This window comes from Typha angustifolia, chromosome 15 (genome assembly GCF_048772165.1).
Source record: "Typha angustifolia cultivar Huaian chromosome 15, ASM4877216v1, whole genome shotgun sequence".
Lineage (NCBI taxonomy): Eukaryota > Viridiplantae > Streptophyta > Magnoliopsida > Poales > Typhaceae > Typha > Typha angustifolia.
In genome coordinates, this window is record NC_133253.1 from 14,449,101 (window position 1) to 14,473,623 (window position 24,523).

A 24,523-nucleotide genomic window follows, 5' to 3' on the forward strand; every position below is an offset into this window, starting at 1 on the left:
TAATGACTTAATTTTTCCTACCTCAGGATAAAATATTTTATATCTCGAGGGCAGTCAATAGCTAACAAGGTATTAAACATTTTTCCCAAAGATTTAAAATAAGTTGTTAATCCTTAGTCCAGCCTGATATTACCATTAGTGATTTGATGGAATAGATGAAAAGATATTCAACAAGTTCCTCTTTTCCTAAACTGTAAAACAAAAGCTTTTAATTGTCACCCGTATTTCTCCATAAAAGTCTGAATCCATGACCATTGTCAAATTACATGTAAAAGCAATCAATATACAATTGGAACTCACCAGATTAAGAACAATTATCTGCTGATTGAGAAGGATAATATTAGGGGTGGTAAACAGGTTGCGTCTGGTGGATTTGTGTTAGATTGACTACATAATAAGATTCACATACCAACCCGAATTTGACCTGTTTGATAAACAGGTTGGAATGTTGAACACTAACACTACCTATAATCTGCTTAATCTGAATAACACATTTATTCTCCTATAACCCTGTTATATTCAAATATTGAGATGGCAAAACACAATTCAAACACAATCCATGTAACTTATACAGGTTGAACCAGAGTGAAGTGAGTTAATCATAGAAATACAAGCATGACCCATTTAATATTCGTCTTGTATGGGTTAGATCTTTTATAACAAGAAATGTGTATATTAAACCCAAACATATTTGAATGAATGCCTTGTGGTGTTGGGTTACTTGTTGGGTCAAAATTGTCACGCTTAGGTAATATATGCAAATCGAATAAGGATTATAAGATACTCCATCATTATATCTCAACCCCTCGTGAAACTTCGGTTCAAACTGAATTCATCCTATGGGCAAGTTTTTCTCATGGCAAATTGTTTGCCCTATGAGTTCTGTAAACATTGTGGACTTTTATAACCAAAAAATAATTCCATCAAGTTACTCCTTTCTGTCTCCAAGATTAGTTTTTGCAACAGAATTCTTTTTTTTCTTCAAGTGCCCATCATTCCTTAGCTGATTATGATTATGAATGTACAAGAATAAGAAATTGAAATATACATTTCAGAATTATCTCAAGATCGATGCCTGAAATAATTACCTTATTATCTTGTATTATGCTGAGAATTAACGATGCTACAAGAAATTTATAACATGCTTTTACAGAAAAGTATACTTATAAGGATATCCAGCCTGTTTCCTGTTAGGCTTTTCTGGAAGTGTTTTTCCATTTGACTAGTTTATCATATGTTGCTTGCTAAGGAGAATAAAAAGGTTAGATTATGCATTAGTGTGTAAGATCCCTCTTTAAATGAAAATGCTAATAGATACGACAGCATAGAAACATCTGTTTATACCTTGGACAAGGCTATGCAAAAATGCCTCGAGGCTCAAGAATAAGGTTCTGCATGGTGGGCTATTGGCCAATCATGTAATCAATACAAAAACTTGTTTTGTGTATTTAGGCGTATAAGTCTTTAATGAGAGGTAGTTTTTGGTTGATTCAAAGGCTCAAGGAGAGAAGAAATATTGCACGACATGATTCTATAGCCCTATATTGTTATATAAGAAATGTGGCGATATTACTTTTTCTTGCATGACATTTTCCTACGAGACCACACTGTCAAAGTTCAACATAATTTTGTCACATATTAACAGCTGAACACTAACATAAAAGATGTCTAGATTATGTTTTCATTCTAATATAATATTTCAATGATGTAAGTTTTCATTAAAATTTGTGCCCTATGCCATTTCCTTGGTAACTTTTGCTCGTGCATCATGAGTTAGAATGTCTTAGTTTATGCCTGTATTTGTTTATGCAATAGACACTTCTCTCAACTGTTACTTTCATTCAGGGTAGGCTATAGGTGGATCACAAAGTTTCTTGCACTTAGCTGTTATGCAATATTACTTATGCCAGGTTTCCTCCAAGGTGAGTGTAGAGATATTATTTTTGGAACTTCTCTGAAGTATGCATATGCAGTATTGCTTATTCCTCTGTTTTATTTGGCCATATTTAAGATTTTAGGTAATGCATTTGAGATTGTAGGGCTGCTAGATTCTTAAGTAACAAGTTTCATCCATGAGTTTGACAGAACACATGGTGATATGTCTGATGTTTGATTTAATTGTTTCACTACAGTTGGATACTATTATTTCTTCTCGAGTCAAGTTCGTAGGAGTATAGTTTATGGCGAAAAACCAAGGAATAGGTAAGCATTTAGTACTAATTATGGCATATACTTTCTATCTGATAGTTTTTTTTAATGCAAATATTTAGATGAAATTCTGTGGATTACAATTATAGACAAAGCCAAACGTCCTAATTTTTAACCATGCTGACTGGCCTGCTACTAGCCAAGAGGTGTCATGCTTCTGGTTCCTTGATGACATTAATTTGGGCACCTTCCTGATCATAGTTGAGGCCAGAGTTGTTCTATCTGCTGGGTGGTGCTAAACCTTCCCACCCTATGCTCTAGCACATACTTTGCTGTGAGCTTACCACCATGGGAGCATGCTGCTAGAGGCAATCCCTGATCACAATAATAGGCTTTCTTCTGCAGGTTGGATTTGTATTTGCCTGCAGATTTGGATGATGTAAAACCAGTCGCGGCATTTGTCACCGGTGGTGCATGGATCATAGGGTGAGTAGAAATCTAGCAATAAGTTACTTGCATCTAGTTTTCTTTTTCTGAACTATGTATCACAGTATTTGGTTTTCTTTTTGCCCACTGATTTTTGGTCTTGCAGTTACAAAGCATGGGGTGCTCTTTTAGGTAAACGTTTGTCAGAAAGAGGTATTATAGTTGCATGCATCGATTATAGGTAAGACTGAAACCCACACTAGTACAATAGGACTGAGTCTGACTAGAAACTCTTTCTTAGAACTTTGAGAAAAATTTCAAAATTTCCTTAGCGATTGTTTGTCAATTGGGATTGTCAAAAGCCAATCCTAAGTTCGGAGACTGAAAAAGTAAATTTATTTCACCTTGGGATGAGCATTTGCTAATCTCTAGGTACATTCAACAGCTAGAGATGTGATATATGAGACACTGTTCTTATCTGACAAATAAAATGCATTTATCTTTGCAGAAATTTCCCCCAGGGGACTATCAGTAACATGGTGGAAGATGTTTCTCAAGGAATCTCATTTGTCTGCAACAATATTGGTAGCTATGGAGGTGATACTAATAGGTAATTGTTTTTAATTACCTGTTAGAATCAAGTTGAGAGTTTCCATTTTATGATTCTATCATATTTTGATATATATGATTATCGAATGATTATTATGCAATGTCACGACCCAAATTAGGAATCATGACTGGCCATGCATCTCAATATGCTTGAGATGCACAAAGCCTTAACAATACCCTCTACGTATACGATGATAGGATAAATAAATAAAATGAGAATTTGCTTATTAAAAAAAAATACTTTATTACTAAATGCAATAAAAAAATAAACAATGTTAATGTTTTTAAGTCTCTAAACTAAAATAAACTAAAATAAAACTTCTATATCTAAAGCACAAAATCTAAAAGAGCGGAAAGGTAAATGGGTGGATCCTAAGTGGAGGTGGAATCCGGGTACATCACGCTCAGGTGCCCCGCTGACTATTACATGAAATAAATAAACAAATACAAAAAAAACAATAGAACTCGTGAGCCAACAACTATAGCTCAGTGAGTGGAATCCACTCGAACCAAATAAATTTTTACTGCATATTAATGCTGAGTAAATTAAACAAAAAGTAACAATATCATAATATGCAATAGGCATGCTCTCTAAATAATAACAAGATAACAATAGAGAAATGTCACAATTTGTAACCTTGCATGTTTTCCACATATCAACATCCTTTTGATATTTAAAATGTCATATGTCTCAATGGGTCTAAACCCTGTGGATCCACATCAACTAGAAGTCACCTCGAGATGACGCTCGGGATTTTTCTTCATAGCTGATCCGGTTAGGGTTATCAGAGAGTATCACCTTGTGATCAACACACTCTGTCTTTTCCTCTAACCGTTGAGAGAAGTTAGAGTCACCTAGGAAATTTTCTTATTTTTCCTAGAACTGTTCCCTAACCCCGCCAGAGTCACCTAAGAAAGTCACCGCAGTGATCTAATTTAGAACTTTCCCCTGGACTTTCAAATAGACTTGAGTCACCACGGAAAAACCGGGACTGTTCTCTAAGTCATATCAATACTAGTCTCATTTTCTTTTCAAAATTCTCAATATTAGCACGAAGTATGGTGATGCACTGAATATAATAATTAAATGCACACAGAAAATAAAGCAATTAAATTTTCACACGTACGGATGAAATAAATAGATTTGCACACAGAAATTGCAACAATTTAATTTTTACACATGAGGGTGAAATAAATAATTTGCACGCAGAAGATTTACATGGTCTGACAAAAATACGAAATACAATAAAATAAACACGTGAGTGAACCCACTCACCTGAGTCTAGGCAAGATAACCAAAATCTCAAATCTCTAGCTCACGTACTAAAAATCACCACCTTAAATAATAAATAACAATATCATTTTTTTTAATCAAAATAATTATTAAAAATGTTTATACAATTTAACCTAAGAATAATTAATTTGGGCTAAAATAAGCCCAAATCAATTGGGTTGGGCTGCTGGCCCGACCCAATCCAAGAGAAATCAACTAAATCGGATTAGGCCGAGGCCCAGCCGAATTAATTGAATTGGGCTCGGGCTAACCCGTAGCCCACCAACTTAAGTGGTTCGGTTCGGGTTTGTGGATCCGAAATCCAAATCCGAACCGAACCCGACTTAAAAGGAAAAGGTGGTTGGCTCGGGTGAAACCCGAGCCCAGCCAACCCTTTTCTCCCCCCCCTCGTGACCGACGCGAGAAGATGGCTGAGGGAGAGGGTGACCGTCGGCGACCTCTCGCCGGCGACCCCTTTACGACCACCTTCAACCTCTCCTCTCCCTCTCACCCTTCCTCTGTCGTCCTCACGAGGTGGAGGAAGACTCAGCACCGATGGCCGACGCGAAATCCAACGCCGATCAGAGCCACGAGGGCCTCGTAGAAGACATCTCCGACACCAGGCTTGAAGCACGAAGCCTCCGGTGACGATGCGGTTGCGACTCGAAGCCGCCGGCCGGCCAGATTTGCCGACGAGGCCGAATTCCGCAAATTAGGTATTTCGATTTACCTATTTAATCTTTAATTAAATTAGAGGGGTGGAAGAGGGCTTACGGGGGAGTCGTGTGGTGGTCTCTGCTGGCTCCGGCGATGCTCCGGCTGGCCGATTCCACGGTGACGACTCCGTCGGTGAAGGAGGAAGAAAAGAGGGAGAGAGAGAGAGAGAGAAAAGAGGGCTTACGGTTCCACAGAGAGAGAGGATTAGGGCTAATTATAGATTAGGAGAGGATTAAATCTAATCCAATTCGGATTAGATGAAATCCCCCCAAATCAGCTGCATGTGCAGAGCACATGCACCCTCTGTTTTTTTTTTTTTTTTTTGGTTTTGACATGCAACATATGTTGTTACATTTAGAATGTTTATAATGTCACGATCCAAAATAGGAATCATGACCGGCCATGCATCTCAATATGCTTGAGATGCACGAAGCCTTATTAATACTCTCTAATATATAAACAATAGAACTCGTGAGCCAACAATTATAGCTCAGTGAGTGGAATCCACTCAAAAACCAAATAAATTTTAATTCATATTAATGCTGAATAAATTAAACTAAAAGCAATAATATCCATCACAATATGCAATAGGCATGCTATCTAAATAATAGCGATGATAACAATAGAGAGATGTCACAACTTGTAACCTTGCACGTTTTCAACATATTAACATCTTTTGATATTTATACTGTCATATGCCTCAATGGGTCTAAACCCTGTGGATCCACATCAACTAGAAGTCACCTCGAGATGACGCTCGGGACTTTTCTTCATAGCTGATCCGGTTAGGGTCATCAGAGGGTATCACCCTATGATCAACACACTCTGTCTTTTCCTCTAATCGTTGAGAAAAGTTAGTCACCTAGGAAATTTTCTCATTCTTCGTATGACTGTTTCCTAACCCCGCCAGAGTCACCTAAGAAAGTCACGACAGTGATCTAATTTAGGACTTTCCCCTGGACTTCCAGATAGACTTGAGTCACCACGGAAAATCGCAAACGATTTATACCGGGACTGTTTTCTAAGTCGTATCAATACTAGTTTTATTTTTCTTTTCACAAATTTAAATATTTGCACGAAGTATGGTGATGCACTGAATATAATAATTAAATGCACACAGAAAATAAAATAATTAAATTTTTGCACGTACGGATGAAATAAATAGATTTGCACACAGAAATTGCAACAATTTAATTTTTACACATAAGGGTGAAATAAATAATTTGCACACAAAATTTACATGGTCTGACAAAAATACGAAATACAATAAAATAAACATGTGAGTGAACCTACTCACATGAGTCCAGGCAAGATAACCGAAACCTCAAGTCTCTAGCTCACGTACTAGAATTCACCACCTTAAATAATAAATAATATTCAAATTTTTAATTTGAATAATAACAGTAATTATTAAAGTTTAAAAACCAAAAGAACTAAAAAAAATGGGTTTAAAATTACCCATTGGATTGGGCTGGGCTACTGCTGGCCCAGCCCATTCCAAAAAAAGAAATTTAATTAATTGGGTTGGGCCGAGGCCCAACCAAATATTAATTGGGTTGGGCTGTGGGCTAACCGCAGCCCACCCAATAAACGGTTCGGTTTGGGTCGGGTTTGTGGATCCGAAATCCGAAACCCGAACCGAACCCGACTTAAAAGGAAAAAGGGGTTGGCTCGGGTTTAACCCGAGCCCAGCCAACCCCTTTCCTTCTCTCTCGCAACCGACGCGAGAAGAGGACCGAGGGAGAGGGTGATTGCCGGCGACCCCTTCACGACCACCTTCAACCTCACTTCTCCCTCTCTCTCTCTCTTTCTCTCTCGTCCTCACGAGGTGGAGGAGGACTCACCACCGACGGCCGAAACCTAAGTCGACGTCAATCGGAGCCACGAGGGCTCCCTAGAAGACATCACTGACACCGGCTTGGAGCACGAAGCTTCCGGTGACGATGCGGTTGCGACCCGAAGCCGCCGGCCGGCCTGATTTGCCGATGAAGCCGAGAACCCCAATTTTAGGTATTTTCGATTTACCTAATTTAAATTTAAATTAAACTAGAGGGATGAGAGATGGCTCACTGGGTAAACAACTGGATAAAATATTAAATCAAACCCTAATAAGAAGTTCTTAGACTACCATTGTTAAATGACTTAATTGAGGGTTATTTTTATAAGAAGATCATCAACTAAAATGAGGCAATTTACATATCTTTTGATAACTCTAATCTACACCAGTGCTCATAGATAATAAAAATACAAAGAGAAGAGTAGAAAACCTTACTTTCACTTTTCTCTCGATCAATATTGGTATCTTATTTTCGTCACTTATATTGAATTAAGTTTATAAATATTAGATTAAACAATACTACTTTGCAGGTTAGATTAACTTATAATATTGTTTGCAAGCTTATTTTGGCTGTAGCATATACCAAGGTTCCCAGTTTTGGTTAGGATCTTACCTTGAAACCAACTAATTTATTGGTTTTGGGTTGATTTTGACCAAATCAGCTGGAACTAGATCTGTATCAAACATTTTGGTCAAATCTACCGAAACAACCCAATTAGAGAGTACGAAATGCACATTATTTCTCGACAAGCTCTGTAACGTCCCCACCCGGCATGGGCACGTGCATACCCACGCGTCCACACGGCACGTGTGACTCATGCAACAGGAAGGACGGGGCTCGTCATGCACAAATACACTTGTGCACATATAATCATCACATCATGAAATATTATCTGTTAACATATTCATGTTCACATAATCTAACACCATATATATCATACTATCAACCAAATAAATCTGTTAATATATGAATATCAAAATCCACAATAATATACACTAGACCACTACATAATCTGGCAGGACCCATACAGGCAACGATAAACCATCAAGATACAACTAAACAACTGATACACGAGTATACTATAATCTGACATGTATTATACAAATTATCGTCTGATACAATAAAGTACAGATATAACAAACAACGATACAACTCAATTTCTATACAAATTATCATTTATACTATCTCGCACCTATAGCTTATCTCATTAATCTAAAATATCCTCTTAGGATATCTCAAGTCATTATCACGTACCACATATCTGAGGGGGTTAGAAAAAAAAAAGAGTCATAAGCAGAAGGCTTAGTGAATAGACCTTATCCCGAATCAGTGATGCCAAACAGAGAGTAAATCATGTACTGAATAATATGAATAAGAAAGAGCATTATGTCATGGATGAGTATATAAATATATCTTCAATAATATATAAATAAAAAGTAGATAGCATGTCATGACTAATAAAAGTATATAATCCTCGACAATGAATAAACAGATCATCATGTCATACTATTATCATAACTCTCTCTCAAATATGACATATGATGCATGCCGACCATGACTATGCTATTGTACCAAATGCAACTATATATGATGTATATTGACCACTCGATAATCAGGTAATCAGGTGATAATAAAAATCATATGCGTTTCTCAACATCTCAGTCATCATGTCAGTTCTATATGTCATCATCATATTAGACCATTGTGTATAGTCAAAACCCAGTTTCCTGTCTTAACATCATGTTCGAAGGCTTAGAGCATACTCTGTCACCCGCAAAAAGTATCTCAAATATAACTATACTCCGCCACCCGCTAGGGTATCAATATCCATCCAGACCGGGCACCCTTCTAGCTGATAGAAACCTCATGAAGATAACTCACCACATATGCCCTAGCGAACGGTATGTGTTCGAATGTCTGTTGCGCACACAGACTAACGACTGCAGACGTAAGACCAATAGATTCACGACTATATCGAGCGATTAATCATCTCTAGGCACGCCCTAACCCTCATGCCCACTCGGGTATTCTCATGCTTTCTATCAACTATCCTATCAATTATATTTTATACTTTCCTTCTAAATGACAGATCATATTCATATATCCAGTACGATAACAATTCAATACATAACAAGAATTTAGGTGGAATAGGAATTAAAAGAAAAATGATGCAATGTAGTCTCTAATCATGTAGTCAACACATGCATACCCATGCTAATCTATTACATGCATACTCATGCTACAGATCAACTAGACATAAAATTATAACAATATAATCATCTCACATCATCTCTATTTATCACCATCATACTCATATCCAAGATTAACCTAATTATATGTATGATAAAAATATGCTCGACTGTAATCATCTTTAGATAAAGTTATATAATCATGTTGGAGGTCAAAATATGCATGTACATAATATATAATATAACGTAATTTGAGAAAAGCGTCTAGGGAATAAGACTACTCATATCTGATCAGAAGATCCGAACCACGTATCCCTCACATCCGTTATTTAAACGTCAACTCATTTCCATGGGGTTTCAAATAAGGGATTTGAGATATGAAAATATTTAAGTAGTATGAAGTTAGTCGTCTATCTAATTAGAATTAATTCAAGTAAAATATAAAGGTTTATTAGGTTTAGAATCATTTTTTTTTATTTTTGATTACATAACTAGATCTATATTATAGATACGATTCAAATATAATTATACTATTATCATAAAATGCTAATTATAGTATAAGGAGAAGAGGTCTGTTTTCTTTTATACAAGAATATTTCTAAATATATAATTATAAAATAAAATAAAAGGCTAAATAACTATAAGTATAGACAAGGTCTAATTATAGTTAATTTTATAATTCATACTCTATCTAGATTAATTAGGGACTATGCAGTCTTTACTCAATAAAATAATAAATAAATAACTAAATAAGTCTAGTATTTTATTTGTTGCAGAATAATAATAATATATAATAAATTAATAGAATTACTTAAAATGTATATCATAGGAATATTATAATATAAATCTAATAATTATAATTTACAAATCTATTTATTAATCTAATATAAGTAATTAAATAAATAAATATAAGTATTACCTATATTTATGTGTAATAGTTTATAACCTAATTAATCATTAATTAATTATAATTAATAATAATCATATTGATGAATATATATTATTATTAAAATAATTAATGTCTAAATCTATTTGTACTAATTAAGAAAGAAATACCTAAATAAATAAATAATAAAATAAAAATAAGGAGTACTGGCTCTAGTGTTGGGCTTGGCCCAACACTGGTCTACTATAGTGTTGGGCCGAGACCAGCACTGTTGTAGAAAAGAAGAAAAAAGTAAAGAAAAAAGAAAAAAAAGGAGAAGCAGCCGAGGAAGAAGAAGAAAGGAAGAAGAAAGAAGAAAGAAGAAAAGAGAAGAGAAGAAGGGAAGAAGGAGAGGAAAGGAGGGAAGGGAGGGGACTGGGCCGACGGGGAGGGGCTCGGCCGCTGCTGGCTGGCTAGGAACCGACCTCTTGCTGGGGGCTCTGTTCCGACGAACCAGAGAGAGAGAGAGAGAGAGAGAGGAGAAAAGAGGCTCACTGGCGTTAGTGGAGGTGGCAGCGGCGGCGGCAAGCCGACGAAGTGGCGGCGTAGTAGAGAGAGAGAGAAAGAGTGTTTGAGAGAGACCAAGAGAGAGAGAGAGACCAAGAGAGAGAGAGAGAAGTAAAAGAGAGAGGCGGTGGGGAGGGAGGCCGTGGCAGCAGCGGGGCCACTGCACCAGTTGGCCCGGCTAAGTTGGCCGAGCTGGCTGGGGCGCGTGGCGCCCTCCCCTCCTGCCATTGCATGGCACGAGGCTAGCCACGTCGTGCCATGCAATAAATTAATTAATTTTTTTTTTTTTTAAGGTTGGGTTGTTACAAGCTCTCTCTTCCTCTCTATTGTGCAACAAAAAGAGGGGGGAGAAGAGTGTGAGTGGGAGTGGGTGGAGTGAGTGAGTGGGTCTTAGCAAGGAAGAGAGGAACGAGAAGCTTATTTGACCGGGAGTGAGAGAGATAAAGATAGAGAGTATTTTTCTATAGTAGCAATTCATATTTTTTTTATTTTTCTATCATTTTTTTAATTAGGGCTTTTTGTATTTTAAAATAATTTTTATAATTTTATGTAATTAAAAAAATAGTCCAACATTAGAATTCAATACCAATAGCTGAAATGGCCGATATATATCGTTTTCATGTGCAGCTTATTCTAGTCCCAATATTTGGAATCTTGATATATACTATTATTATGGGGGTGTAATCGAGCCGAGCTCAGATCAAGCTTAAATTGATATTTCGAGCCTATATTTGTGATCAAGCTTGAATTGAAATCATTTCAATTTGAGCCAATTTTGAGCTCGAGCTTGAATGAGCCGATCAATAAGTAATTTTAAACCTTAATTAATTCAAGCCAAATTTCAAGCCTAATCAAGCTTAAATTAAATTAAACTTGATTTAGGCTTGAATCAAGCATAAAATAAAGTCTAATTAAAAAAAAACTAATAAAAATATCCATGTATTTAAAAAAGATATGATAGGATCAAAATTCAGAACTAAATTCTATAAGATTAGAGTAAATAGCAATCTACTTAAGTAAATCTTAGAATATAATAGAACTATAGTATAGTATAGAAAGTATTATTTATATTTTATCTATATATTATAATTATTTCGAGCATTGTTGAGCCTGTTTGATCGAGTCGGCTCATGATTAAGCTTGGCTTGAAGTTATTTTCAATCCTATTTTGGAGATCAAGCTCTAATCAACTCATTTTTAAGCTGAACTTGAACCTGCTTGATTATTTTGACAGCCCTAACTATTATTAAACAATAAACTATGAAGTCGGTGAACATGAAAAATCTTAAATTATCTGATAGGGAATCTTTTGTCATATTGGAGCTTCTTATTTACCCATACATTTGGTTATTTTTTTTCAATTTAGGTTAACTTTTTAAATTTTTTAAATTATGTGTTCTTAAGTAAGCTTGATGCTTTTAAGTTGGATTTGCCTTCACTACCTTGCCTATTACGGCTGGTAGAACCATGTACTGACATAGCTTCCCTGCATCATCATTGTCTCATTCACACAATTCTTTTAGTTTTGTCAATTTTTCACTTCCTTGTATTGATCCTAGTACTTCAAACTAAGTATGTGACCAAGCTCTAACATTTGGTCTCTAGCTGGGCCTTCTAGACAAGAATTGCCATGCCGATTGTGTTGACTAAGTTCTGCTGGCCATACTTTCTGCCAACACTATGAAGGGCTCCGTAATAATAGGTTGTGCTGACAGTGCATAGTGTTCACAAGAAACTTCTTGTGGCATGTGTTGCAATGGCTAACAACATACCAACCATGCCAACAACATTGCGATCCTTGATTCTAAGAGCCCAATTTGCATGAGAAAATTTTTCATATTTGTATCTTTGATTAGCTTAGTCCTTTTTGCAGTCAGAGAAGAACAACTTCTGTTCTTGTCTGTTAACGTCAACTTGCATCATGTCTGATTGCAGGATCTATCTAATTGGACAATCAGCGGGTGCACATATTTCTTCATGTGCTCTTTTAGATCAGGCAATAAAAGAATGTGGAGAAGGAGAAAATGCTGCTTGGAGCGTCTCACAGATAAAGGCGTACTTTGGCATATCTGGCGGGTAAATTCTTTTGTTCATTTCATTTTGGATATTATGTTCACTTTGGAAAAAGAAAGACCATAGCACATTATGTTGCAATGGCTACCTCAACTATCAGTGTTCTTTTCAGCTATGTATGTGCAATCACTGAAGTTTAACTTGTGATAACGATTCCAAATGCATGGATACTGTTAGAACTCAATTGTGAGAACCTACAATTTGTTCACACTTTGACAACAGCAATTATTGATGTCTCCAATGTCTAGATTGCTCACCGTTGGACTATTTTTAGTAAATCCACTATTTAGGTCTCCACCATATGCAACATTATTAATATAATTAGTGCTAGTATGCACTAACACAGTGTTAAGTAACCTATGGTTAAAAGATCTATAATTATTTATCACAATCCAACACTAATTTTTTCAAGCTGATTTTGTGCCATAGAATTTTAATTGACAACATAAATAGAAAGTTCACTATGTCCAATAGGTATAGGAGACATTTAGGTGTGGCAATCAGGTTGTGTTAAGCAGGTTCTGGTTTAATTAGATTTGAGTCAAGTCAATTTCACTCTAACACAAACAAAATCTGATTATTAATCAGGTTATATTTGATAGACACGAACATGATCTGTCTATTAAATGGGAAACATGACACAACCTGTGTAATCCGTTTAATAACAGGTCGTATTAACACAACATAATAATCTATTTAACACGACACGATAACACGACGCAATAATATAGTAATATTTATCATATATAAAAATTAATATTTACCAATTTACCCTATATAAAGTCTCTTATACAAACAGGTTGGTCTCTTTTCAAATCAAAATTTATACAACACAAAAATAATAATTCTGAGCATTCAATCATGAATTTAATTCAATGCAAATTCATACACCAACACAAATTCAATTCAGCAATGACCTTCCGCTCGTCAGTAGAAGGATCATACCCCTTGATGATGGAGGCACGTGAGAGGAGTTGCCAATGATGTAGATCTTGTCGGTGTTCGTGGCGATGATGAATTTTTATGGGGGAAGAGTGTCGAGGGGAAGAGATGTGGTTGGTCTAGGTTTTGTCACGACCCGAAATAGGAATTATGACTGGCCATGCATCTCAATATGCTTGAGATACACGAAGCCTTAGTAGTACTTTCTATGTGTACGATGGCAAAATAAATAAATAAAATAAAGATCTGTTTTATTAAATTTAAAACTTGAAAAACCCCTAGACACACGTATGTATCTAACCTCTAGGTAATGATATTTCTCGTTCGCTTAAGTAAAAGTCGGAAGAAATATTAAAAACGAAAGTAGAGATGAACGCTAAGATTTTAACGTGGAAAACCCAAACGGGAAAAAAACCACGGATCCAAACTCGGATCAAAACCAATCACTATGATAGTAGCAGTTATAAGACTGACTCACAAAACAACCCGTCGATCCAAACGACTTTGTTCCTCTCAGTCTTGATCGCTAGAACCCACGATTCACTGCTTCTTGTGATTGAAGTCCAATCTCAGTAGCCCTCGAGATTGATCTTTCGTCTAGATAACCCTTAAGACGAAAGATTAAGATTTGTAGATGCGAAGGGCCTTGTTTGTTGAAGAACCGATGTAGCCTCCAAAAAGTCTCCTTGAATAATCTTCTTCAACACCCCTAGGTTAGGGCAACACTATCCTTATATATGATCTCCAAGATAGAGCCAAATCCAAGTCATAATTGTACTCACGAAAATCCAATAAATTGCAAACTTCATAGGTGCGTTCGAACGCGGCCTGAGTGCGTTCGAACGCGACAGCTTGAATTCTTCAGGTTGCGTTCGAACGCGTTTGTGAACGCTGCTCTCGGTCTGTGTGAACGCAGTACTCGCGTTCGAACGCGTTTGTGAACGCGGCTCTCTGTCTGTGTGAACGCAGTGCCCGCGTTCGAACGCGCTTGTGAACGCGGCTCTCTGTCTGTGTGAACTCAGTGCCCGCGTTCGAACGCGCTTGTGAACGCGACTCTCTGTCTGTGTGAACGCAGTGCCCGCGTTCGAACGCGCTTATAAACGCAGATTTCGCGTTCGAACGCGTTTGTGAACGCGGTGAGAACGCGACGGCTTTTCTCCAATGATCTTGCAATTCTTCACACCAGTGATATTCTAGACTTGTATAAAGCTCATATACATGAAAAAATACACTTAGAATATTTTGTACAAAATTGCCAACAAATAAAAAACCTAACAAAACTAATTGTAATAAACATAAAACAATGTTAATGTTTTAGAGTCTCTAACCGAAATAAATAGAACTTTTAATCTAAAGCATAAAATCTAAAAGAGCGAAAAAGTAAATAGGTGAATCCTAAGTGGAGGTGGAGTCCGGGTACATCTCGCTCAGTCGCCCCGCTGACTATTACCCGAGGTAGATAAATAAATACAAAAAAAAAAAATCCATAAGCCAACAACTATAGCTCAGTAAGTGGAATCCACTCGAAAACCAAATAAATTTTAAATCATATTAATTCTGAATAAAATTAAACTAAAATCAATAATATCCATAACAATATGCAATAGGTATGCTCTTTAAATAATAACAATGATAACAATAGAGAGAGAGTCACAACGTGTAACCTTGCACAGTTTCAACATATTAACATCTTTTCCATATTTATACTGTCATATATCTCAATGGGTCTAAACCCTGTGGATCCACATCAACTAGAAGTCACCTCGAGATGACGCTTGAGACTTTTCTTCATAGTTGATTTGGTTAGAGTCATCAGATGGTATCACTATGTGATTAATATACTCTGTCTTTTTTACTAACCGTTGAGAGAAGTTAAAGTCACCTAGAAAATTTTTTATTCATCCTAGGACTGTTCCCTAACCCCGCCAGAATCACCTAAGAAAGTCACCGCAGGGATATGATTTAGGACTTTCCCTTGGACTTCCAGATAGACCTGAGTCACCACGGAAAATCACAAGCGATTTATACTGGAACTGTTCTCTAAGTCGTACTAATACTAATCTCAATTTTCTTTTCACTAAATTTAATATTTGCACAAAGTATGGTGATGCACTGAGCATAATGACTAAATGCACACAGAAAATATAACAATTAAATTTTCGCACGTACGGATGAAATAAATAGATTTGCACACAGAAATTGTAACAATTAAATTTTTGCATGTAACGGTGAAATAAATAATTTGTACACAGAAAATTTACATAGTCTGACAAAGGTATGAAATATAATAAAATAAATATGTGAGTGAACCCACTCACTTGAGTCTATGCAAGACAACCAAAATTTTAAATCTCTAGATCGCGTATTAAAAATCACCACCTTTAATAATAAATAATAATAAAATTTTAATTTGAATAATATCAATATTTCTAAAATTTAAAAACTAAAAGAAAAAACTAAAATGGGTTTAATTTACCCATTGGATTGGGCTTGGGCTACTTTTGGCCCGGCCCATTCCAAAAATGGAACTAATCGGGCTGGGCTAAGGCCTAGCCAAGAAAATGGATTGGGCTGCGGGCTAAATTGGTTCGAGTCGGGTTCCTTGGATTCGGATCCAACCCGACCCGAATCCAATAACCTAATAGGAGAAGGCCAGACTCGGGTTGCCCGAGTCTGTCTTCTCGAAGCCGAAGAGAGAGAGAGAGGAAAAGAGAAAGAGGAAGACGCCGGCGGCCACCGCAGCGACGGTTCGCCGGCCGCATCCTCAGCTCCCTAACACCTACACATTGCCGTCGTCCTTGCGAGGTGGAGGAGAACCCGCGAACGGCGGTCGATCCCATGACCGACGGTGATCGGAGCCACGAGGGCTCCAACGGTAAACGCCCACAGCACGAGGCCAACAGCAAGATGCTTCCAGACGGAGCGGCAGCGACCCGTAGCCGCCGGCCGGCCAAATTTGCCGATGAAGCCGAAGAACCCCCAAATTAGGTATTTTTAATTTAATTTATTAAATTAAAATTAAATTTGAGGGGTGGGAGAAGGCTTACCAAGGAGTCACGTGGTGGTCTCCGATGGCTCCGGCGGTGCTCCGGCTGGCCGATTCCACGGCGTGACTCCGACGGTGAGGAAGAAGAAAGCGAAAGAGGGGAGAAAGAAGAGAGAGAAGAGGGCTGAGATGGTTAAACAAAGAGAGAGAGGGGATTAGAGTTTTAATTTATAGATTAAAAGAAGATCAAAATCTAATCCGATTCGGATTAGATGAGATCTCTACGCCTCGTCCTGTGCCGGAGAGGTTTTCTGACAAGTTTCGTAGAGGATGGTGGTGCTGTTGCCAATGTGATAGATCAAGTGGCTATAGTGGGGGGGGGGGGGTGGGTGAAGGATCCAAATTTGTTAGAGATCTGAGGAGAGAAGAGTAGGGGGAAGGCGGTTATGCCGCATGAATCTGCAGTGGGTAGAAATGAGAGGGAGGGAAGCGGATGTGGAAGAGGTCAAGGGTGTCAAAGAGGAGAGAGGAACAACGATTGACGAGGGGAAGGAAAAGAGCGAGCTCGATGATACCCTATCAAGGCACTCGAGGAGGTCATCAGGGAGAGAAGAGATTGGGGCGGCATTCGATAAGGCCATGGGAGATGAATCCAGATCCGTCAGAGATCTGAGGAGAGAAGGGGAGGGGCAAGCTAGTTACCTCCTATGAATCTGCTACGGTGGATGCGAGAGGGAGGGTTGCGGAGGTGAGGACAGCAAGATTGGAGACAGAGATGGTGTGAATGGGTCAGTGGAGGTGGCATGGAGGCGACAAAGGTGGAAGATGTCAAGTAGCTAAAATATGGTGTGAGATTGAGGCGACAGGCGATGAGGGTGGCAGTTAAGAGGGTTTTGGGCTTTCGAAAAGGGTGAGACGCAGTGGAATATGGTGTGAGACAGTGAATTAGGGTAAGATTTAGGGTTTGGAATTTAGTATTTATATACTGCGGAGTTGGCAGGTTGAGTCGACCACTGTACTTATATGGGTCAAACAGTTCAAAATAGGTCAATGGTGTGTAAACTCGAACGTGATTTGATTATTAGTTAAATTGGCCCATTTACGTCCCAAATCCTATTAGACTAAATCCAAACCTAATTAAGGGCTAGGTTATCGTGTTAGGTTATTGTGTCGGGTTACCGGATCAAGTCAATTTTTGCTACCCCTAGAGACATCTATATCCTGCATCAAGTCAACAAATCGCATGACAATTGGACGAAGAGCTTAGAGTACCTAGACAAAGCTTGGTTTGTTTACCTGATGTCTTCGCCATCTACATTCAATTTGACATACATTTACCACTTTGTCTACTATAATATTTAGAGTACCTAGATAGAAAGGTGAAAGCTTCCAGAAGTAGAGAAAGGAAAAGATTTAATAGGGTGATTAATGATCTAGATCTGATGGAGCTCAAGTTGAAGGGCAAAAAATTTATATGGTCTAATGAGGGAGCAACCTATGCTAGCTCTTCTAGATAGAGTGTTTTTAATAAATGATTGAGACCAAATGTTTCCTAGGTCAGCTGTTATAGCTCTACCTAGATTTTTTCTGACTATATCCCTTTATATGTGGATACAGGAAAGGTTGAATGGAAAAATAATATATTCAGGCTAGAGCAATATTGATTTTGTAAAGAAGATTTAGTTAAAAAGTGGTGGAACTCTCCTAAGAGAGACAACTTAGCTATGGATGTTTGATCTTCAAAAATAAAGAAGGTGCGTCAAGGTGAGAGGTTGGAGCAAGAATGTTAAAAAATAAGATCTAGCTCAAAAAAAGAGTTGGTTTGAGAGCTTGGATGCTTTGTGCTTAGTTTAGGAAACAAGGACATTATTCAAAGAGGAAGCTGCTAATAGAATAGATATTATTTTGAAGTTAAATCAGTTGTATAAGAAAGAAGAGTTGCTGTGACAACAAAGATCTAGACAAAGATGGTTAGTAGAAGGGGATATAAATACATCTTATTTTTACCAGATTGTAAATGGAGGAAAAATAGACTGTTGATGGTCATCAAGTGAGAGATATTAGGAGAATCAAAGATCATATTATTAAGTATTATTAGAAGCTTTTTGGAGCGGTTGATCACTGGAGGTTGAAGATGATTGAAAAGGTCTGGGAATCTTATAAATTGAGAGAAGATGAAGGGATAAATATGGGTTAGCTTTTCACTGAGATCAAGGTTTTGCAAGGTGTGAGTGAAATGGCTGAGAATTAGGCTCCAGGGCTAGATGTCTTTAGCATGAAAGTTTATCATAAATTCTGGGAGTTGATTAAAATTGATTTGATGAGAATTTTCAGGGACCTATATGATAATAAAGGTGGCTTGCATAGATTAAACTATGTTGGTGTTAATTCCTAAAAAAGTGGAGCTGAGAAAATAGAAGAATATAGGCCAATCAACCTATTAAACTACAATTATCAGATTGTGTAAGATGATAGAGGATATGATTGAAGAGTATTGAAGTGCTTCAAACTATGCAGGCAGTTACAACTGGATGCTCGACTTTCCTTATCAATGGGGAATTGGGCAGATATTTTAGATGTAGAAAGGGCTTGAGATAATGACATCCACTGTCTACATATTATTTGTGTTGATTTCTGATGGATTGCACAGGATAATTGAGCAGGCAAAAAAAGTTGGTTTCTTGAGTGGTTTGAGAAATAATGTAAAGGTTGAGGGAATTATCAATTTACAAATATGCTGATGATAGGTTGATATTTTTAAAGGCTGATGAACATGAAGTGGGATGTTGAAATTTAACCTTTACTGTTTTGAAGCTGTCTCAGGCTTAAAAATTAACTTCAATAAAAGTTCATTGGTTTATTTGGGGAGAAGGCAAAGTACCTGGGACTCCCAATCCATGACAATAAGTTGAGGAAGTGTGAAAGGAAAGTTAATGTCCTTAGGTGGAAAAGTAATGCTTATAAATTCAGAGTTGAGTTTCATTCCCCTCTATTATATGTTTTTCTTAATATGCCGATGTGGGTTAAGATAAGAATTGACAAATTGAAGAGAAAATATCTATGGAGAGGGAGACTAGAAAAGGATATGCTCGAGTCCATTGGAAAATAGTTTATAAGAGAAAAGATCTTGGAGGAATGAGGATTCTTGATTTAACTGATATGAATAAAGCTATGTTGGCTAAGTAGTGGCTTGATCTGAAAATAGTCTGTTGGCAGAGGTGGTAATGCAGAGATGCTATAGAAGGGCAAAAATAGAGTTCTTTCAGCTTGCTAGCTTTACTAGAATTTTCCTTTTTTGGAGAGGAGTGCTTCAAACTAGTAGAATATTTTAGACTGGTTCTGTATGGGAGGTTTAGAAGGGTGAAAAGGTATGATTTTGGCAAGATATTTGGTATGGAGAATGTACTAAGGTGACTAACTTTCCAAGTTTATTTGATATTGTTTGGGATGATAAGGTTACTCTTAAAGAGGTGCGGAATGAGGTTGTTTGGAATCTAAAGTATAGAAGGAACTTAATTGAGCAGCAAGAAAATGAAAGAGATATGATGGATATAATGGAGCCTTGTGGTATAACTATTTCAGATATGAAAGATAGAATAAAGTGGAGGCTTGCGAGTAATGAAATCTGTACAGTTAAATCTTTGTATAGATTTTTGAATCATGTTGGTCATTTCTTACTCTTTACCAAAAATTTGGAAATTAAAAGTTTCTTTAAAAGTGCGAGCTTTCCTATGGCTAATGTGTCAGAACAGGATCTTAACAAAAGACAAGCTTAAGAAAGAGGGAATCTATGTTACATAAATGAATGCAAATATGTGAATAATTTTTTTGTGGGATGCAAATATGTTAAACAGATTTTAGGCAGAGTTAAAACTACGCTGGGTTTGGGCAGTGGACCAAAACATGCCAAGAATTGGATATCCAGGAATAAGGAGCAAAATAAATGACTTGTTATTTGGGCTGTGACCCTGATCTAGAGTGTGTGGCTGGAAAGAAATAATCAAGTTCTTATTGATAAGTCTAAAACCCGGAAAGATATCCAACACAAAGTAACTTCATTGTTTCTTTGCTGGGTGGGGCTGTAGGGAGAGAAAGCGGCAAAGAAAGCAAGGAAGATGGTTCAACAAGTGGATGTAGAGATTCTGGACTAATTTGGAGGCTCCCTTTTATTCTAGATACTTGTTTAGTTCTTCATTTGGACTTTATCTTGATGTTGGCTAAAGTAGCTTTAGTTTGATATTGTGTGATGGAAGCTGATGGATAAACTTTGATGCTTTTGTTTGGTGGTCTCTCCTAGCTTTGGTGCTGGTTTTGCTGATGTGATGGTCTTTTAAGGGAAATGTCAGATTTTTGTAGGACTTTGAACCTAAAAGTTCATATGTTCTAGTTGTAATTGACGTTTTGTTTAATATTTCAATGAGACAGGGCTTTTGCCTCTTCTCAAAAAAATAAAATAAAAAAAATTACTTCATACTTCATATAGATGGCATAAAATTTGTTCAAATGTATGAGTATTTGGATGGTATTGGTCATACTTGCAGTCGCATTTAATACTGTAGCTTGTGTGTTTTAAGAGTCTAGGATAAGTCCAATTCCATGGAAAAGGCTGATGAATTCAATTTCCAAGTCAGAATATTTATCTATCTTTCGCTAATCCGATTTTTGTGTAGAAAATTATGGTGGACTAATTGTATTTACATCTGTTGAAGAAGAGCTCTTATTTTGCTAAGCATGGATGGCTGTGTTAGTCGGCATGCTCGTGCCTTTCGGCACTTGGCACAGGGTGTGCTACACACCCTAGTGCAGACCCGTGTCGGATTGGCATGGCCGTGTGTCGTCCAGCACGACCGTGTGTCGCTTGTTTTCGTCTTTTTCTTTTTGTGGAATAATTAAAATGAATGAATTTGATCATAAAAAAATTTATCTATCTTTTTCTTTCTTTTTCATGGATTTTTACGATAAGGAAAGATAAAAATAATAATTATTACTAGTTATCTTAATCGAGTACAGCAGAATTTGTATTTATTCATATACTACTTTTTTATTTTATCTAAATCAAATTGAAAATTGGATTTGGATAGAAAGGGATAATACTTTTCTACATTAAGGAAAGAAAAAATTTATTTCTATCTTAAAAAATTGTATTTAATTGAATTGATACACCATTAAATTAGTCATTGTCCTATGTGGAGCCATTTTTTAAATTTTTCAATATTCATCAATCATTATCAAATCAACTGATCAATTAATCATTTAAAAGGCTTAGATAAAATTGATGATAATAAGATTAGAGATAATAATGGTGATAGTGATAGTGATAATAACAAGACTTAGTATGGTGGCGGTGATAATGAAGATGAGATATGCCTTCATGTTACACAACCTTCTAGAGATGTATTATTTTTATAGAGGACTTTAATTTGTAGGTAGCAAGATATTAGGAGAGGTATACCTATAGGATGGTCTGAGTTCATTATAATTACCATCATATCAATCACACCTATCAGAGTCTGAACACCATTATTATATTCTATATACATAATCTATATATGCTTATAGCGTGTCTGTGCCTATTCGAGTGCTTGTTCATTTTTTTATATATTTAATATCTATATCATAGGAGAATTACAAAATTTATATTTGTATGAAGACCGTGAGACATTATAACGAGCAATATTATCAGTGAACGAATTTTAAAGAATATTGGCAGTATTTAATGCAATATTTTTATTATTAAATTATTATCAATTAATATTATACGTTCAAGTTTATTATAAAGTGTTCAATTATTAATATTAGTTGTAATGAATGCCTTTAATTAGTATGTGTTGAATAACATTTCTAATTAAGTATTGTTTTCTCTTTAATAAAATATATCATTTATAAAAATAATCTAAAGATAAAACATTATAATGTAGGTTTTAAACTTTTAATACATATATTTAAACTAAAAACTAAAAATTAACATATCGAAGATAAAAAAATATCTTTAAATATCCTAAAACGTTTATTAAAAATATTATAAATGCGTGCCAGTGACATGTAGGGGCGTGCCGAGGCATACGGCTCGGCACGTGCTATGCCGATGGTGGCATGAACATTGTTGCTACTAAGTACAAGTTGGTCTTTAAAACTGTTCAAATCATGGTTTGATCTATTAGCTAATATCTATATATATCGCTTTCCATTTGTTTTGGCCTAGTATTAGTAGGTAAAAAATTTTGATTCTTTTTTTCTAAATCCAAACCAGATGTAGGTCAGATCATAAGTTGGATAAACTAATTATTCCTTTCAGGAGTTTGTTACTGAAGTTTTAGCATATTATACTCCTGCTTTCTGTGGTGTTCTATTTCAAATTTCATAGTTAAAGAATTTACAGTTCTTATATATTGTATCTAAAGATTACTCTCAATTCTGTCTTCCACCCCTCATGAGAGTAATATGTTGGGGTATACTGTTAGTTGCATCTCCTCCAGCAGGGATACATTTCATATTTAGTGTAACCAGCACTTTATCAACCTTACGTAACCAAATTTTTTGTTTAAATAGAATCTAGCGGTCATATTTTTCAGTAACTCAGATTGTTTCATCTGCTCTTTTTTATAATTGGGTAGCATATGTACTTTCAAGTTAATAAGAAGCATCTTGCCACAACTGAATGACCACATTATCTTACTGTTAAAAAATGTGCATACTTCAGAAATTTAAGACTTGACTGGAGCTTTTGCAATTTAATTGCATTTGACCTTTTGATTTAATAAATAAAATTGGGTGCACATTTTGTTACAATGAAGTGCACACACACATGCGTTGCACACTAGAATTCATTATTTTAAATCAAAAAGTCAAATGCAATTAAATTACAAAAGCCCCGTACATGACCATAACAATTTGGTTAATAATTGAATTGTTTCTTAAACAGTGTGTAAGGTACTTAGATATATGTAGGTTATGATGAGATAAGGTGTAACCTCAAATGGTGCAACTTGTCTATGAGAGATGTTCTGTATTTCACAGCTCTTCATTGTGATTGTTAATATGAACTGTATAAAAGTCTAGGTTTTATTAATACCCAATCCAGAATTTTCGCTCTAGCACCGTTGCACAAATATTATTATTCTCCACTCTTTTTTTGTCCATATTTCTCATTTATAGTTCAAGCCTTTAAGGACAATCCTTATAGTTAAATGAATGTTTAATCTATGCCTTTTTATCAGGTACAACATCCTTAACTTGGTTGATCACTTTCATAGGCGAGGCTTGTATCGCTCCATTTTTCTCAGGTACCTAATCTGCAGCTGAAGCATTTGTGTATATACTTATTGCACATGGCTTTTCATTTTATTAACCCATTCCTATCGTAAGACAGTTATCTTTAAATTCTTATGAATACTTTTCCGTTCCAGCATTATGGAAGGGGAACAGTCTTTATGGCGCTTTTCTCCTGAGGTTGTGGTGCAGGATTCAAGTATTACACATGCAGTTTCTTTGCTGCCTCATGTTATCCTTTTCCATGGAACAAGTGATTATTCTATACCGTCAATTGCCAGGTTGGTTGGTTGGAGCATACAAAAGCATTATGAGGACATTATTATTAGGACATCTTCTTGTATATTAATATCATCATCAAATAATCAGGAATTGCATCAGGCATTTTAGTTATGAACTCTAGTATGAAACAACATCATTATTAAATAATCAATTACTCTATCTCAGTGAGGAATTGACAAGATAAAATTTATTGCTAACAACACAGATTGGGTCTATTGTAATTTTCCCTCTTCTAGGGGTTGCTTGAGAAAAAAGAGAACAATAGTTGGAAGTTGTTTAGTTAATACTATATATTTTTGACCTGTACATCTTCATACAACCGTGTGACTTCAAATGTTC

At 36.3% G+C, this 24,523-nt stretch overlaps 1 protein-coding gene across 2 annotated transcripts in view; it reads left to right on the top strand.

Moving 5' to 3' along the window:
* Positions 1 to 24,523, top strand: part of LOC140779859 (probable isoprenylcysteine alpha-carbonyl methylesterase ICMEL1) — a 36,150-nt gene that overhangs the window by 7,167 nt on the left and 4,460 nt on the right. Inside the window, exons 2-9 of one of the 2 annotated variants that reach the window (XM_073125155.1) lie at positions 1,846 to 1,922; positions 2,133 to 2,202; positions 2,554 to 2,634; positions 2,741 to 2,815; positions 3,083 to 3,184; positions 12,568 to 12,708; positions 23,851 to 23,916; positions 24,040 to 24,183. In XM_073125155.1, the coding sequence (XP_072981256.1) occupies positions 1,846 to 1,922; positions 2,133 to 2,202; positions 2,554 to 2,634; positions 2,741 to 2,815; positions 3,083 to 3,184; positions 12,568 to 12,708; positions 23,851 to 23,916; positions 24,040 to 24,183 (756 nt within the window). The remainder of the gene's footprint in view (positions 1 to 1,845; positions 1,923 to 2,132; positions 2,203 to 2,553; positions 2,635 to 2,740; positions 2,816 to 3,082; positions 3,185 to 12,567; positions 12,709 to 23,850; positions 23,917 to 24,039; positions 24,184 to 24,523) is intronic. The other variant, XM_073125156.1, reaches the window with a different exon arrangement.